The sequence below is a fragment of the Dermacentor variabilis genome, unplaced genomic scaffold (genome assembly GCF_050947875.1).
Source record: "Dermacentor variabilis isolate Ectoservices unplaced genomic scaffold, ASM5094787v1 scaffold_13, whole genome shotgun sequence".
NCBI classification, from domain to species: domain Eukaryota; kingdom Metazoa; phylum Arthropoda; class Arachnida; order Ixodida; family Ixodidae; genus Dermacentor; species Dermacentor variabilis.
Window position 1 is genome coordinate 38,914,653 of NW_027460291.1, and position 17,137 is coordinate 38,931,789.

Consider the following 17,137-nt stretch of genomic DNA (forward strand, 5'->3'; position numbering starts at 1 on the left):
TACTGTTCACAAATCTGTGTGTGTGCTGTGAAAGTTTTACTGATGTGCGGATACGTCGAAATAATTCAGAATTCCCATAATAAGATTGCCTAGCATTCTGATGAGCTAGCTAGAGGAGTTAAATGAATTATCGCTCGTAAGTAAATGTGCGCGATAATGTCCTTATGGAACTGCAACTGTTGCCTAGCTGGTGCCCTACTTAATATTGCCTACTTTTCTGATGAGCTAGCTAGAGTAGTGAAATTGATTATCACTCACAAGTAGATGTGCGCGACATGTCCTTATGGAACTGCAACGGTGTTTTACGAAATGCAATCGAGTTAGACTATATTGGAATAAGCTGTAGCTCGTATCATCTATAAGTGGCGTAAGACGGGCTTATTTACAATTTTCCTCAGTGTGTGCTTTGCAACGTGGGCCTTACATGTGCATAATACCCATAAAACCAACGTTGTTGTGTTGCATATTATACTTTGCTACTTTGCTTTGTTGGGTTGCCCGAGGAGGTGCCCCACTGTAGATGCATGATCACCCTCGCTACAGACGAGGGTAAGTTGAGCGTAGTGTGGAACTAGTGTATGTGTCGTTCTTTCGGTGCCACCAACGGGGCCCGGTGCCTCCCTTCGCAAACACTACAATGGCGCAGTCGACATGTGTCCTAACTGCCTTCCACTTTCCGCCGCTCTTCAACTGCAGCCAGCAGCCATGAAGCAGCTCATCGGCAACACCAGCTGCGGCGACACCCGTTCGGCCCGTTTTCATCGCAGTGAACAAAGCCTGGCGAAGCAGCGCCTCGCCCTTCGGGAATCGCTGCTGATCGCATCGCGCATCGCGAGCTGCCGCCCCCAGGAACCTCAGCAAAATGACTCGTGGTGTAGAAAACGCACAGCCAAATAGCATCGACATGATCGGCCTGATAGGAAAGCCCCCCTTGTTTTAGAACCGTCCAGGAACACCAGCAGTACCGTGGACTCGGTGTCTTAAATATTGAAACACATTTGCGCACCGCTGGCGGCAAAGTTTCTTCCGCGCCACGCAAAGCCGCATTGTTGAAAACGCTTCTTGGGACCGATGGTGAGAGGCAAGCACGGGTTGCACTCACCGCGGCATCGGAAATACCGGAGTCGACCAAAGACGCTTACTCCATATCGGCGAAAACGCTAACTACCAAGTTCAGCCCTCCAAATATAGTACCTACAGCGCGACTCTCATTTAAGAACGAGATGCAAGGCGAGACAGTTCCCCAGGATTTTCTCTTCGAATTACAAGACAACGCAAACCAGTGCGATTTTCGGGTCCTGAAGGACCAGCTGCTTCTCAATTTACTCATTAGATTGACACCCACGTGGCTACACGAACATTTTTGTCCAAGACCCCACACTTGCGTTCGAGAAGGTCGTGAAGGTCATCAAAGATGTTGAGCGTGCCCAGCGTCGCCTGCAGGAATACGATCCCGAAGCGGTCGTACGGCTCGACACATCGCTCCATCCATGTCCGGACTACCACTGTCCTTTGCCGCAGGTTTTCACGCCTTCTACCGAGCCTGGCCTCGTCAACTGACTGGACCTTCGTCGATGCGCCAGCATCAGAGCCGGCCACCTCATTCTTACATTGGCTGCCTCAACTGTGGCTACCAGCATGGCACTACTCAGAACTGTCCCGCGCATGGCAAGGTTTGCTAGCAGTGTTCCCCCAACGCACAAGAGGGGACACTGGTACTACTACTACTACTACGCCGCGGTGTGTCGTAGTAGCACTTCCGACATCGCAGTAGCGCTTCCGACACTTCCGACAGGTCACCAGCGACATGGCGCCAGCAAGCCGCCAGGTCGCCCAAGCACTTTAGACCTCGTCGTTCAGGGCGTGTCCAGTCGATGGCCCTGTCAGACAACTAGCCACAACCGGTTGTCCTAGAATCTGGGATTTTACGCCTATGTTCAGGTGAAGGGAAATCATTGATCCCTATTTGTGGACACTGGCTCCTCAATTACCATACTGTCTAAAGACACGCGATACCTTGTCGAACCGCAGGTGTGTGATTCCAGATTAAAAGCTCCCTCAGAAATGGTGACACGCTATTCATGGACAATCGTTCCACTTGCGTGTTTTCAAGCTCTGGTAACATACATAAATCACACTGCTGAGACTGTCCTACGTTGTAAAGAATGGAAGGTCACTTCTTGGTGTTGATGCAACCCACCGACTGAACATGACCCTCACTCCTAGTGTCCTTCGAGCGCGTCGCCCTTGCCCAACGTTCTCCGTGGGTCGGCATCTGTGTCATCTGACAGGCAGTAAAAATGCACCACATCGGGTACGGTGGGCAACGTACCAGCTAGGTTCAATCGTTCTGAACACCTGTTTACTCCTTGCCCTGGCCTCGTACACGGTGTCCCCCATGAGGTTCAGAGACGTTCTGCAGTTCCACCACAAAGCCAAGCTCACACGGCTCCCTCTCACATTGCGAGAACTAGTCAAACATGAAATGGAGAACTTATTGCGATAAGACGTCGTAGAACGTGTACGGTCATCGGAATGGATGTCCCCTATTGTTGTTCAGAAAGAGAACCGAGCCATTCCAATGTGTGTGGATATACACGCTCCTAACCAGGCCAATGAAATTGATAGCTTCCCGTTACTTCACGCAGGAGACTTGCTACACTCTTTCCAAGGTGGTAGATTGCTCTCAAAGTTACATCTCGGCTCGGCTTACCACCAGGTAGCACTACATGAAGATAGCAGCGATTTAACAATATTTATAACGCACGAGTGCCTTTTTTCGTTTAAAGCGGGTATGTTTTGGGCTCGCTTCCGCTCCTTCTGCGTTACAACAACTCATGCATCAAATTCTCTCAGGAGCTGTTCCGGTGTCAAGTTTTACATCGACGACATGATCGTTTTTCGGCAGTACTCAAAAGGAAAATGATGACAACGTGGAAAAGTCCTAACCCGGATTTCTTCCTTGGGCTTAAAGCTAAATGATACGTGTGTCCTTGATGTCCAAGAACTCGCCTTTATCGGACACAAGATTTCCGCTCAGAGCATATTACCTCTCGTGCAGAACATTCAACAGGATGACATATTTTACACGCCCGTCCACACCAACCCAACTGCGTTCTTTCCTTGGTTTGACTTAATATTACTTCATGTTTGTGCCACACATGGCTCATGTAGTTGAACCACTTCGTGATCTGCTGTGTAAATATGTTCAATTCAACTGGGATGTGGCCGCTGAGAAGTTTCCAGATGGTGAAAGAGTAACTTCGTGATGCACCCATTTTATCGTTGTTTGACCCAAGCCTTCCTATAGTGGTACCCACAGACGTCTCCGATTATAGGCTTGGCGTAGTCTTGCAAAATGCCAATAAGCAAAACACGTCAGCTATTCAATTTATATTTTGCTCTCTCTCTGTCCACCTGAGCGCAGGTACTCCACTAGCGAAACAGGAGCTCTGGCTTGTCTATGGGCTAGTGAAAAGTAGCATATCTACCTCTGTGGAGGAACGCTCACGCTCATCACTCATCATCAGGCACTGGCTGCACTCTTGTTTGAGAAAGGCTCTGGGAGGAAACCACTAAGAATAGGTGGGTTGACAGCTCGTCTTCTCAATTACACATTTTACCATGCAGTATCGCAAAAGGGAGCAGAATAAGGTCGCAGATAGCCTCTCTCGCGACCCCATTGATACCTTCGAACCTTCCTTTGCTTTTGAGAAAGAAGTAGCGGCACAGGTTCAGACCATGGTATCTAATACTGAAGTACAACGGCCGCGGCCTTTAACACACTGCTGATACACGTTATGGGCCACACCATGGATAGGTGGCCTCCAAAGAACCAACTTTCTAGAGACCTGCATTCATACTACGAGGTCATGAACGAACTATGTGTGGTGGATAGTATCCTACTAAGAGGAGACCAAGTTGTCCATCGCAGCCAACTACAGAAGCAAGTTCTTGCACTTGCGCATGCGTGGTACCAAGGTGTCGTCAGAGTACAAGACCTAGTTCGCAGCACCTATTGGTGGCCAGCTTTCGGCAAACATGTCGAGCAGCACGTAAGCGACTGTCAAACTTGCAATAGTCCTGATAAGCCGGCGAAGATTCGACAGGGACCATAGAGCCGACCGAATATCCTCTCGGTAAAGCAGCTCTAGTCACTGAGGGTCCGTTTCATTCAGCCCCTCAAGACTACCGGTATGTCACAATCATGGTAGACTACTATTCAAAGTGATCTTAGGTGATTTGCACACCATGCGTAACTGGTCAATCTGTAATCGGTTGCCTGGCCTCCGTGTTTGCTAGAGAGGGAGTGCCTGAGGAAACCGTACCTGACAATGGCACCCAGTTCACCTCTGTTTAACTCGAAGCATAGCTCACCACAGAGGGAATCAAGGACATTTGGCCCTCACTTTATTTTTCCCAGTCTAATGAACAGGTTGAGCGGTTTAACCGCGTTCTCCAGTCCACTAAATAAAACACACTGAATGAAGATTCAGTGTGCTCTTCCAGAACGAAGTCCTCTAAACAAAGCCAGTTCTCGACTGCGTCGCAATATACCGAACCATTCCTCATACCGCAACAAACGTTTCTCTGTTTTATTTGTTACGCGTTCGTAAAGCTCTAACACGTTATAACATTGTAGGCTTCTTCATGCACAGTTTTCACAAGAACCCATACCAAGAACTAGGACAAAGTGTTGAACGCTTTCAGCGCAAAATGCAAGAGGATGCCAATCGAAGACGTCCTGCCTACCAAAGTTCCTTCAACCCGGCGACCATATCCATGTTCATCAGCAAGAACAAGGAAAAAGGTCCTCTTACTATTCACGCCTCAGGATCATTTATTCCAAGGTAGACCTTAACGCTTATCGTCTTAATGTCAGCACCACCTTGCATGCCTCAAAGCTTCCCAAGAGCACGCTGAAGGGCCCCACAAAACAGTTACTAGCACGGGAGAATTATTCATACCCTATTCCGATACCACAATCTCTCACAGCGTCACTCACACAATCGCATTCAAGTCTGCTGGGATCTCGATAAAGCCAAGATGCGCAGCCTCGGCAACAAATGGCGTCACCCGAGTAACTCCAACGATCGTTGTCTTTCGCGTCACGACGTCGACCACCACAGTTCCTTCAACCTGGCGACCAAATCCATGTTCATCAGAAAGAACAAGGAAAAAGGTCCTCCCACTATTCGCGCCTCAGGATCATTTATTCCAAGGTAGCCCGTAACGCTTATCGTCTTAATGACAGTACCACCTGGCTTGCCTAAAAGCTTCCCAAGAGCACACTGAAGGCTCCGCAAAACAGTTACTAGAACAGGAGAATTTTTCATACCCTATTCCGATACCACAATCTCTCACAGCGTCACTCACACAACCGCATTCAAGTCTACTGAAATCTCGATAAAGCCAAGATGCGCAGCCTCAACAACAAGTGGCGTCACCCGAGTCCCTCCAACGATCGCTGTCCCTCACGTCACGGCGTCGACAACCACAGTAATCGGCACAACCTCAATGAGAGCGCCGTCGTCCACGGAACCTGGACGACCACGTATAACTTAGTACTATTTCTGCTAAGGTGTTGAGGTGCTAAGGCTAAGAATGTTGTGTATTATATTTTAGTACTTTGTTCGTTTGGATGGCCCCAGGGGACGCCTGACTGTAGATATATAAAAAAAGCCTTGTTTGAATTTTGTAGTGAATGGACGTGCTTTTCGGGGCTCCGTGGCCCGACGAAATCACAAGTTCTTGTGCATGCTTTGGGCTTGCTTCTGTTTTTTATTTACTGGTTTTTTCCATTTAAATAGAAATTTGGGGGTTTTCTTTTTCTTTCCTTTTCTTTCTCTCGTATTACGGGTGCGCGGGTGTGCTTTGTGTACATTTGTTTTGCAGGATGATTAGAGCATCCTTTCGTTCCACGTGTTCCAACACGTACAGCCGGGTGGGACGTTGAGTGTTTGTACTCTTTAAATGGTAGCTTGGAAGTGGCAAGACAAATAGCTATTAGTGGTTTTACTGTGCGTGTTTTGGTAGAAAAGTGAGAGCGTGGCCGCGTGGTTGAGCGCGTGCGAGAGCGTGTCATACGTTCGGCCTCCGCGGCATTGATTGTTTTTTCAAACAGTGGTGAGAGTTGCTTTGCGGCATTTTGAGGATTTCGTTCCTCTGCGTATCGGTTTTTGCTAAAAGGCACGTGCTCTGCATTGATATAGTATTTTTGTATTTGCATCAGTAGTAGCATTATTACAGAATTATAATATTTGCAAAAAGCCGTGCATACATGGCCAGAAAGCCGGTAAAGCAGGCAGCACACGGGGGTTCCCTCAAGGCAGATGAGGAGACGGATGAGAATGGAGAGGGCGTCGAATCAACTGGCACACAATGTGATGTCAATACTAGGCTGCAGAAAATCGCGGCTTTCCAGGAGGAGCTTCTCAAACAGGTGCAAGAGCTCAAAAATGAGCTAAAGCAGTTCGAGCGCTTTTTCACTACCTGAAGGCAACAGACTTCAGTGCCCGAATATAGACATCCTACACCTAAGTTCTCTCTCTCTCTCTCTCTCTCTGTTTCACTCCCCATTCCCCTCCCCTCGTGTAGGGTAGCAAACTGGACTCAGTCTGGTTAACCTCGCTGCCTTCCCTTCTTCCCTTCTCTCTCTCTCTCTCTCTCTAAACCGGGAGCGTGATGCAAGGAACGTAGTTGTAAAGAGACTTGAAGCAGCCGAGGAAAAGCTGAACAGGGCCGCCACTGGGACAGAGAATGGGCGTGACAATGGAACGCAGACCCCCGACGGGACAGGTGAGGGAGGGTCAGCGAAATACGTGAAACGCATGCAGGGTGATCAAGGGTTAGCCGGACAGAGCGACACCTACCTTGAGGCCGCTACGCGGAAAAAGCAGGAGCCCAGGGGACAATGCCCCTTGTCGAGTCCGAATCACGCGGAAAATGACAAAGGGAAGCAGAGAGATGCAGGAGAGAGTGAAAGGGTGATTATCGCTGGCGACTCAAACCTGGCTGGGTGCTCAAAAGCAATTGTGGAGAGGGTGAAAGGCGACAAAACTGTAGCGGTAGGGACATTTCCAGGGCGCACACTGGGTTCTGTCATGGAGCGAGCAAAAGAAAAGCTCGCGGAAAATGCCCACGTGCGCAACCTCGTCATATTAGCAGGTGCGCTAAATGACGTCCTAAACAGGAAAGGGCCAGGACTAGCCCAGCGCTTGGCGAAGGGGGTGGACGACTTGCGTGAGTTATCCCCTGAGGTGCAGATCGTGGTCTACACGGTTCCGGAGGTGCCTGTGCGTGGGAGTCGCATACAAAGAGCCGTAGTGGCTGCTAATGAGGCAATATGGAAAATGAGCCGAGATAAAGGCTTCGACGTTGTCGATGTAAACAGGGAAGTGAGAAATCGTGGTGGTTTTAAACGAGACGGGATCCACTTCAATTAAAGGCTAGTACGAGAATTGGGCTGGCGACTTGGTGGTGGCGCTGTTGCTTTTTAGGGAGCCCGCGGGCGATCAGGAGTCAGAGTAGATAGTAATGAAGAAGGTGCCCTAGGTGAACATCAGAAGAGCATCACCGTAGATAACAGAAAAAGGAGGAAAGCAAGAAAAAGAGCTCGCCATACAATAGGCTACATAAACATGCAGGGCTGCAGAAGAAAGGAAAAGTGGGCAGAGATTGAGGAGCAGTTACATAGAGAACAAATAGGGGTGTATGCGGTAACAGAAACGCACCTTAGAGACTGAGAAGAGCCGCCAGTTATTGAGAATTATGTTTGAGAAGGGGGTGCAACAGAACTAAGTCGAAAAGAAAGGGAGGGGGAGTCGGAACGCTCATCCATCAGGGAGCCAAATGAAAAAGAGTAAATTCACATTGTCAAGAGCATCTTTGGTAATCAAGTACAATGAGTGGGAAAGAAACTTGGCTGGTCGTTACGTATTTGTGGACCGGAAAAAATGCCCAGAGAAGAACAAAGAGTTAGTGGAATGCATAAGCGCTGATATTAAGGGTTTCGGGAATGGTGCTGAAATTGTCCTATTAGGTGACATGAATGCCCACATACAGGATTTATATGGCTGTACCGACAATAACGGGAAGTCAATGCTAGACCTTTGTAAGCAACATAACCTCGTGATCGTGAATACAGGGCCTAAGTGTGAAGCACAGATCACGTGGGAAGTGGGAAACTGGCAATCGACCATTGATTACTGTCTGATGACAGAAGGAAATCATGATAAGCTGAGAGAAATGGTCATCGATGAGGAAGGGTTTAGCAGCATAGGGAGTGACCATAAACGCATCATTTTAAAAATGTGATATGTAGTTGGGAAAGAGAGCAAGGAGATCAAAATGGTCAGTCCAAATTTGAACGCTGAACAAATAGCAAATATAGTCACTAGAGTTAAGGAAGAACTTGGCAAATGGCCAAGTAACGACTGGGAATATGGTGAGCTTCTAAGTGTAATACCGACAGAAATACGGAAAGAGAAACAGCATCTTCGTTTGAAACTAAAAAAGAAACCGCAACGCTGGTGGAACAAGGAGATACGAGAAGCGATCGCTGAACGACAGAAAGCATCTCAAGAGCACAGGCAGGCAAAGAAGGTGCAGTTGCCGCAGGATGAAGTAACCAGTAAATGGGAAATATACCGGGAGAAAAAGTCTATGGTTGAAATACTGGTGCAAGCAAAATTAAAAGGTGAAAGTGAACGTCGGTTGTCAGAAATACATGAGAAAAAGAAGGCCGCACCTAGAATATTTTGGAACCACATAAAATTATTAGGCAGGAAGTCAACAACAATACAACAACATATCCTAGACGAAGATGAAAACAGACTGGAAGGAGAAGCGGCAATAAATTACATCCGAAAAATAACAGCCGAATCTTTCCAAGGCAATGACGAGGTTGTATTTGAAGAAAAAAAGAGCATGAAATATACCCAAGTGGAAAAGGATCTGGTGCTGACAAATTTAAACTGGAAGAAAGCGGAAGAGAAAATTCCTAAGCGCACAGCCACAGGGCTAGACGAGGTTCCCGTTAGGCTGATAAATGAGCTAGGACCAAAAATTAAGGAAGCTCTGGTGAAAGCAGTGGAAAAAAACTTTAATAGATAGACGAATACGAGACAGTTGGCGACAAAGTAGAATGAAATTAATTTATAAAGGTAAGGGGGAGAAAGGCAGAATTCACTCGTATAGACCGTTGACCATTACATCGGTAATATATAGACTAGCAATGCAGGCAATCAAATTAAAGCTTCAAGCATGCGCAGAGAATAATGACAATTTGGGAGAGCTTCAGAATGGCTTCAGAATAGGTAGGCGTTTGGATGATAACTTGTTTGTTCTTACTGAGTGTATTGAAATATCGAAAGCAGAAAGAAGACCGTTGTATGTGACCTTTTTAGACATTATAGGAGCCTACGACAACGTAGACCGCAGCATTTTGTGGGATATTCTGCAAGGGAAATGCTTAGGTAACGATTGTCTACAGCTTTTGAGAGAGAATTACCGAAATAGAAAATACTGTTTGCGTTAAATGGAAAGGGATGAGGAGCGAGGAGAAAGTTCATATCAACCAGTGACTGAGGCAGGGGTGCCCTTTATCCCCGCTCCTGTTTATGATGTACATGGTGAGGATGGAGAGGGCGCTAGAAGGAAGTAATATTAGGTTTAATCTCTCATACAAACCGGCAGGTACAGTAATAGAGCAGCAACTCCGAGGTTTATTTTATGTGGACGACATTGTGTTGCTAGCTAACAAGGAAGGTGATTTGCAACGTCTGGATAATATCTGGGGACAGGAAGGCAACAATTTAGGTTTGAAACTTAGTGTTAGAAAATCAGGTTTTAAGGTATTCAATGAAAACAGTGAACAGACAGTGGAGATACAGGGCCAACAAATACCTCGGGTAACAGAATATATATACCTTGGTATATGGATAAGCGAACGCAATGGATATGTGGAAACACAGGAAAAAACCCTAACAGTAAAGGGGAAGAAAAATGCAGCCATGATGAAGCACAGAGCGTTATGGGGATACAATAGATACATGGTCCTCCGAGGTATGTGGAAAGGTGTAATGGTTCCAGGACTTCCTTTTGGAAATGCGGTTGTTCGCTTTAAATCAGGAGTACAATCAGGACTCGACAGGAACCAAAGGTCAGTGGGTCGCCTCGCAGTGGGCACTCACGGGAAGACTACAAATGAAGCTGTGCAGGGTCATATGGGTTGGACTAGTTTTTAAGTGAGGGAGGCTCGTAGCAAATTTGAGGCTGAAGAACGGCTGAGGAATATGGAGGAAAGTAAATGGGCTGGTTGGGAGAGTGTTCAGGTATCTGTAGAGGAAAAAAAACATTGATTCACAGTGGAGGAAAAGAACTAGGAAGCTTACCAGCAAGTATGCGGCCTGTAGGGTGGGCAACACAGCGACAAAGAAAGTCAAGTGGAAAGTCAGAGAGGCTGAAATAATCTCATGGGTGGCGGCCATGGAAAAGAAACCTACCATGAGCAACTACTTACGTGGAAAAAACTAAATCAGGAAAGAAACCATTTATGATAACTCAAAGGGAAACTCATTACTTTTCGAAGCGAGATCGGGATGCCTTAGAACGCGCACCTATAAAGCGAGATATATGAAGGAAGCAGAAGCATGTGCTTGCTGCGGTAATGCTAGGGAAACGACGGAGCATGTTTTATTAGAATGTGAAAACGTCTACCCAGCAGTCGCTTTAGACACCACTGGCCTTGGGTTCAGCGGCAGCAGTGGCAAAGCGAACATGTCCGCAACAGACATTAGTAAGAGGCGATTGGCGGATTGGTGGAAGAAATTAGCGAAATGACAGAAGACGGAGACGTACAAAAGCACATTTCGCAATAGGGGATCAGAAAATTTGGGGATGGTAGTTCATAGTGTGCATTATTTTCTTTTTTCATTGGTTAACCTAGGTAGGATATTAGACAGTATACTAACAAGAGCTTGGTGGCGCAACCCACCGCCCCGTTCCAAAGGTACCGCTCATAACATCCCTCCATCCATCCATAAACACCCTCGCTGCGGCTGAGTGGTAAGTTGGTTGTTGTGTGGAACTAGCGCGTGCGTCGTTCCTTAGGAGCCACCGATGGCGCTCGGTGCCTTCCCTCGCAAACACTACATGTTGGTGCTATCAATGCGCACGTATTGTTTCCCTATGCACTAAACCGTGTGCGGCTGCAATCTGAAAGAAATCAAATCGTGTTTTAACAGTGGTGCGACCATGACGAAGCATGCCAGTTCCGAGAGCTAACCGTGCAGCCAACGCGACAATCGTAACCTAGGATGTTACGAGGCCGCTAGCGTGGCCGCCGCGATAGCAGCGCCTCCGTGATTGAAGCTGACGCGTAGTAGGTTGCTGTTCTAGCGTAGGTTTTTTTTAATAAGACGTTAAACCCATGCTACTGACGCAATGAATAAGAAAGATGCACCACAGCTTTTATTGTTACCTTGTGGTGCCGGACATGTGCCGGTTTGACAAAGTACCACATGGCTATCATCACTATAAAAACTATAACGAAGCCTGTATATCAGCAGTGCTGTAGTAGTCGCAGTGTAGGCGGCTTGTTGTCGCCATTTCCATTTCGTAAGCGTTTCAGCTGCGGTTTCAGGCGTGACACCTGATGTGATCGTTGTTTGTGCTCGTGCAGAACACTCCACGACAGACAGGAAACACCAGCGACGTGCCTCAAGATGCTAACACAGTCGCGCACAAGCTTTTCAGAGGCTGGGACGGTGACCGATAGATTCTGCCTGACGAAGTGACTGAACATTTTGGCAGTGTGTTGGAGAATAAGGGATTCTACAACTTTGACTGAAATGTAAAAAATGTCACTTTCCTGCGCCTAGGAAGAGCGTTGGAGAATTCGCAGCTCGTAAAAGATTTGTTTATGGAAATGTAGTGCCATGAAAATGACGAATGCGACATTACGTGTGCGCAGTCACGTTTGAACATGCCGAGCAAAGTAAAATAGGCGCGTCTTATACACAGGTAGGCCTTATGCACAAATTTTTGCTTGTAATGTCGTGCGAAGTAGGGGATGCGTCTTGTACAAAGGTGCTAGTTATACACCAAAAACACGGTCCTTGCAGTTCAGAGACGTGTAAATTCTCTGGACCAAAGCCACCTAATGACCGGTGACAAGTACTGCCTGACGAAGTTGGGGAGGAGTGCGCACGTAAAAGATTTTGAAGATCAAACACTAAACGGTGACCTGATATCGTCTGGCGTATCTGATAATGCAGCTCTGACATGGGATCAATCAGAGAACAATGTTCGTTTAATTGCATCAGCCTTTGGCGGTCAGATATCAGTTGACAGCGTTTCACGCGGCAATAGTATGTTCATGCGCTAAAAACAAGTGTCGTGTAATAGTGGCCATACTTATTTTCTTCAAAAATTAGAGTACTCAGAGAAGAAAAGCACGATAAACCGCTAGATTAATGTGTCTGCGAGGAATGTGTGAGTAAACGAAAAAGTCTAACCGGGTACGGCAAATAGAGTGTCCGTCAGCTTGCATTGTGGGAAAATTTCTTTGCCTTGCCAAGAAGCTTTTTTTTCCTTTGTCAGTGTGGCAATGAACCATCTTTTAACGAATTACTTGCCATACCAAATTATTGCCATTAAGAATTACTGAACTCAGAGTGACACCATTTATAACAAATAAAAAATAATACTCAGTCTCCACATGACGCATTCACCAATTACTAAACCAACGCGCTATCATCATCATCATCATCATCATCTACCTGGTTACTCCCACTGCAGGGCAAAGGCCTCTCCCATACTTCAACAACCCCGGTCATGTACTAATTGTGGCCATGTCGTCCCTGCAAACTTCTTAATCTCATCCGCCCCCTAACTTTCTGCCGCCCCCTGCTACGCTTCCGTTCCCTTGGAATCCAGTCCGTAACCCTTAATGACCATCGGTTATCTTCCCTCCTCATTACATGTCCTGCCCATGCCTACTTCTTTTTTTTATTTCAACTAAGATGTCATTAACTCGCGTTTGTTCCCTCACCGAATCTGCTCTTTTCTTATACCTTAATGTTACACCAATCATTCTTCTTTCCATAGCTCGTTGCGTCGTCCTCAATTTAAGTAGAACCCTTATCGTAAGCCTCCAGGTTTCTGGTAACACACAGCTATTATACACTTTCCTCTTGAGGGATAATGGCAACCTGCTGTTCATGATCTGAGAATGCCTGCCAAATGCACCCCAGCCCATCCACATCTTAACAATAGCGCTTTATTTAGCATGTTAGAGTGAAACTGCTTTTTACGAATAAAATAAATTTTGGCGTTTTATGTGCCAAAACCATGATAGGCTAATAAGGCACGCCGCAGTGGGGCCTACGAATAATTTGTGCCGCCCGCAAGCCTCCCGTCCGTAACTATTGCAGCGCTGGTGAGCGGTTTGTTAGAGCACTACATCGTAGGAATTCTATCACGATCATCTATAATAGTTTTGAGATGAGCGCCTTAAGACCGCGACGCAGAAGGCTTGGAATCACTTGAATGTGGCTTTTTGAAAGGTTTTTTTTTAACTAAGCCTTAGGAAAATGATGTCGTTCACCCTGCGGCCTCGTTTTTCTTGAGGCTGGTTCGCCTGTCGAATAACAGGTTAAGAAGAACTGAAACAAAGACTCGCAAAAGATGCAGAGTAAGCGCAGAGCTGTACTTTTCCAAACTTCACCACACGTAAGTGCTGTTCCATGCATCATCTTGAATGCCTGTACTTTGTGGAACGTTGCTCATATAAGAGTATCATACAGTCTGCAACGTGTATGTCAGAAACTAGGGCATTGGTGTAAGGTAATGCAAAAATAATTCAAGAATCAAAGGGTGCGCAGGCATCGCTGAATGGGTCTGTTATGACAAAAAATATAATATTAAGGAAATAAAAAAATCAACCTTTATTTTCCAGTAAACGTTAACTGCACAGTAATTTTGGGATAAAATGTATGACAGTTGCTTGGCGGGGCCCAAAAGTCCTTACATAGCAACGTCATCGTAGTACATAGTAAGACAAGTATACACAGCACGACGAAACAGTAACTATACAAAAATAGTATTAACATCAATAATACTATGGCTTCAGCAACAGTAAAAAGACACCATTATGCATTAAAACTGTCAGCAATACAAAAGCAGAAAAAGGCAAGTGCGTCTCCGTATAAAAAATTCTAATACTTACGGCGAACACGACCGACAAAAGGCTATTTATTTTCAGGCAAGTTATCGCACCAGCTCCTTTTTTACTGTGAAGAAGCTTCATTTTCTGAAAAAAATATAGTGAGAAACACAAATTTTTTTAGCGTTATACAAGAACACTCATTCGCTCTAAACCTAGGCGTTTAAGAACGAACAAGATCAAGGCATTATTCAGCGGTCATCCAGTCGCAACAAGGAATATTGTCGAATCACACAAATATCTTTTTGTGTGACTAAATACTGAAAGAGTTAGGATGCGTTTCATGGCGGTGATCTTCGCATATAATAAATAACACAGTTCTGTAGATTTCAGACTGCTTGCAGGATAGCGAACCTCAAAAATAATACCATGGTACTGCTTGTAGGCCAGATACCAAAGTTTGTCATGAAGTAGCTCGAGTGGCGGCCGGTGTTTACAGTAAATTGATGCAAACATGAAATGCGTAGTTGTCACGATGCACGTGGACGACATGACACGTCTTTTTCAGCGCGCCGATCCGAGCATGTCGGATGTTCAGAAGGTGCGTCATCTGATCAGAGGCGTTAAAGAAACGGCTCTTTGGCGCTCACGTTGTGAATCCACCAAAGGCTGTTGCGATTCCCGTACGGAAGCCACCGCTAAGAAGTAACTTCAGCAGCTGTCCAACGTGTACAACAGGAAATACAATGCTACCTTCACTCCGGATATACCGGTACGCTTCAGGTGCGACGTAGCCTTCCTTTGTAAGCTTATTCGCTCAGTGGTTCACGATAAGCTACAGAAGCAACACTGTACGCCGTCACCTCCAGTCAGCCTCCTCGCTAATGTCCTACGCCACGAAGCAAAGTCACTTGAAGCACTTGAAGCATCCCTTGCCAGCAGCGAAGAACCACCTCCGCCAATGGAGCCCCAGCGCAAGGCTTACGTAGAAACGTTACTGCGCCCAGCCCAAGTTTTCACATTTAATTAGATTGCTTCACCAGTCTCGTTGCCCTCTCAACAAACCTCTCCGACAACTCCGCTATGGGCTATGTGCTTTGGCTGCGCCCGAACACCCACGAAGAAATCACAGGTTTGGCGAGCGCCCGAACTACGACGGCTGTCCTAGCACTGCGGCTAAGCTAGTGAAATGTATCGAGGCTGACCTTCCACAGTAAACGTTTTTACACCCAAAAGGGTGTAAGCAGGCTTGTTGCAGAGATGACACCCTGAAGGTGTGAATTAGCACCTTTTTCCTAAAGTGCCTTTTTGGCACATCCTACGACAAGGGTGTCTGTGTAAAGGCATGTTAGAGTGACCTGGAAAACACTCCAAACGAAGAGTACTACCTACACCCTTCACTTATTTTCCTTATATAACAACCAATTTGAAGGGTGATAAGATGGGTGTACAGCCCCTAAACAAGGTGTGTCAAATAGCTTGAACCGAAGTTTAAAGTGCTACACTTTCACTCTAAAAGCAGTTGCACCCTTTGGGGTGTATATTTGCCACACAACTATACTCATCTGTCTTGTCCGCATTTACTTTCTTTAGCGCGGCGAGCCCGGTACTTTCCAGTAACGAACGACATGCGCGTTATCAGCATGACATACCATTCCCGACAGGAAAGTAACGAGTGCCGCGTTTTCAAGAAAGGAAATAGGGGCAAGACAGATGACGATTATTGTTGTATGGCAAATATACACTCCAAAGGGTGTAAAGTTTCCTTAGAGTGTTATCGATGAATGAGACCTGTCGCTTTTTGACTAGAGTCACCTGAACTTAAGTGTTCTTGAAGTTGAGTTATAGTTACATGGGTACATGTGTGTATGCATATACCGGGTGCGCCAGGTATTTCAGAACACTATTCCTTATCGCCATAGACACCAGCAGGCTCCTCATATATATCTAGGCGTGCGGCTTCTTGTTGGTTGACCCCTTATCATTCATACTGCGCACTTAGTTTAAAGATGGAAGCGTACAGGCTGACGCAGGAAATGAAACGCCATGCAGTCTTCGTCGCTCTGACCGCACACCACAGGAACTTGGCAATTGCCACCTTGCTGAACGGAGCGAAGTTTTTCGTTTACAAGGTGCGCGCTGAAGTGATGTGTTCTGGGAGTTGCGTGGCATCTGTGGCGAAAAGAAAAAAATCACAGTCAGCCGTCAGACGTCGTCAGAACCTCTGATTTTCTTTCGCGGTGGCAAGTCATGGTGAATCACGACCCCTGGCAGTTAATGCGGGCCATTGCAAAGGAGCTCCAGGTCGCTGAGCCGACTGACAGGCTTGATATCCATGATTACTTGAGGTACCATTCCTATGCCATGAGGAGGGGGCAATTCATGTGCGATAAAACATGGGAGAATCGTCTGCTCCCCTCCGAGCACTTGCTACGCAAGCTGAAGAGACCTGAGGAGCCTGCAATGCTCTGTTTTTTTTTTCGATGAAAAGAACTTTGACGAAGACCAAAATTTAATCACTTCAGTGACAGGTGGATTTGCGCAACCGCTGATAAGGTGCATGCAGTGATGCACACAAAATTTCCGTCGTCAGTGATGGTGTTAGCCGTCGTCGGCAACGAGCGGGACGTCATACCGCCACACTTTTTTGCAGAGGGACTCCGCCTGAATGCTGCCTCGTACGTGAACGTGCTTGCCACCGTTGTAAAGCCCTAGACAGAGACTTGTTTCGAAAGGAAGACTTTCAGGAAGATTCGGCTCCCACCGACACCGCCTGTGTAACTCAGGAGTGCCTGGCTGACAACTTCTAAAGCCACGTCACTCCCAACGTGTGGCCTCCTAGTTCTCCAGATTTAAATCCGCGCAACTACTATGTCTGAGGCGTGGTTGAGGACTCGGTGAAAGGACTCAACTAAGGTGGTAAACCACGGTGACTTGGTGGTAAAGGACTCGGTGAAGGCCGCCATTGCT

General features: G+C 46.6%; 1 protein-coding gene across 2 annotated transcripts in view; it reads right to left on the bottom strand.

The window, feature by feature from the left end:
* Nucleotides 1-17,137, bottom strand: part of LOC142566814 (dermonecrotic toxin SPH-like) — a 116,679-nt gene that overhangs the window by 77,131 nt on the left and 22,411 nt on the right. The window contains exon 2 of one of the 2 annotated variants that reach the window (XM_075677694.1): nt 14,231-14,314. The exons of the other annotated variant lie outside the window; for it this stretch is intronic. Coding sequence (XP_075533809.1) covers nt 14,231-14,311 — 81 coding nt within the window. The 5' untranslated portion in view covers nt 14,312-14,314. The remainder of the gene's footprint in view (nt 1-14,230; nt 14,315-17,137) is intronic. 2 annotated transcript variants of the gene reach the window in all.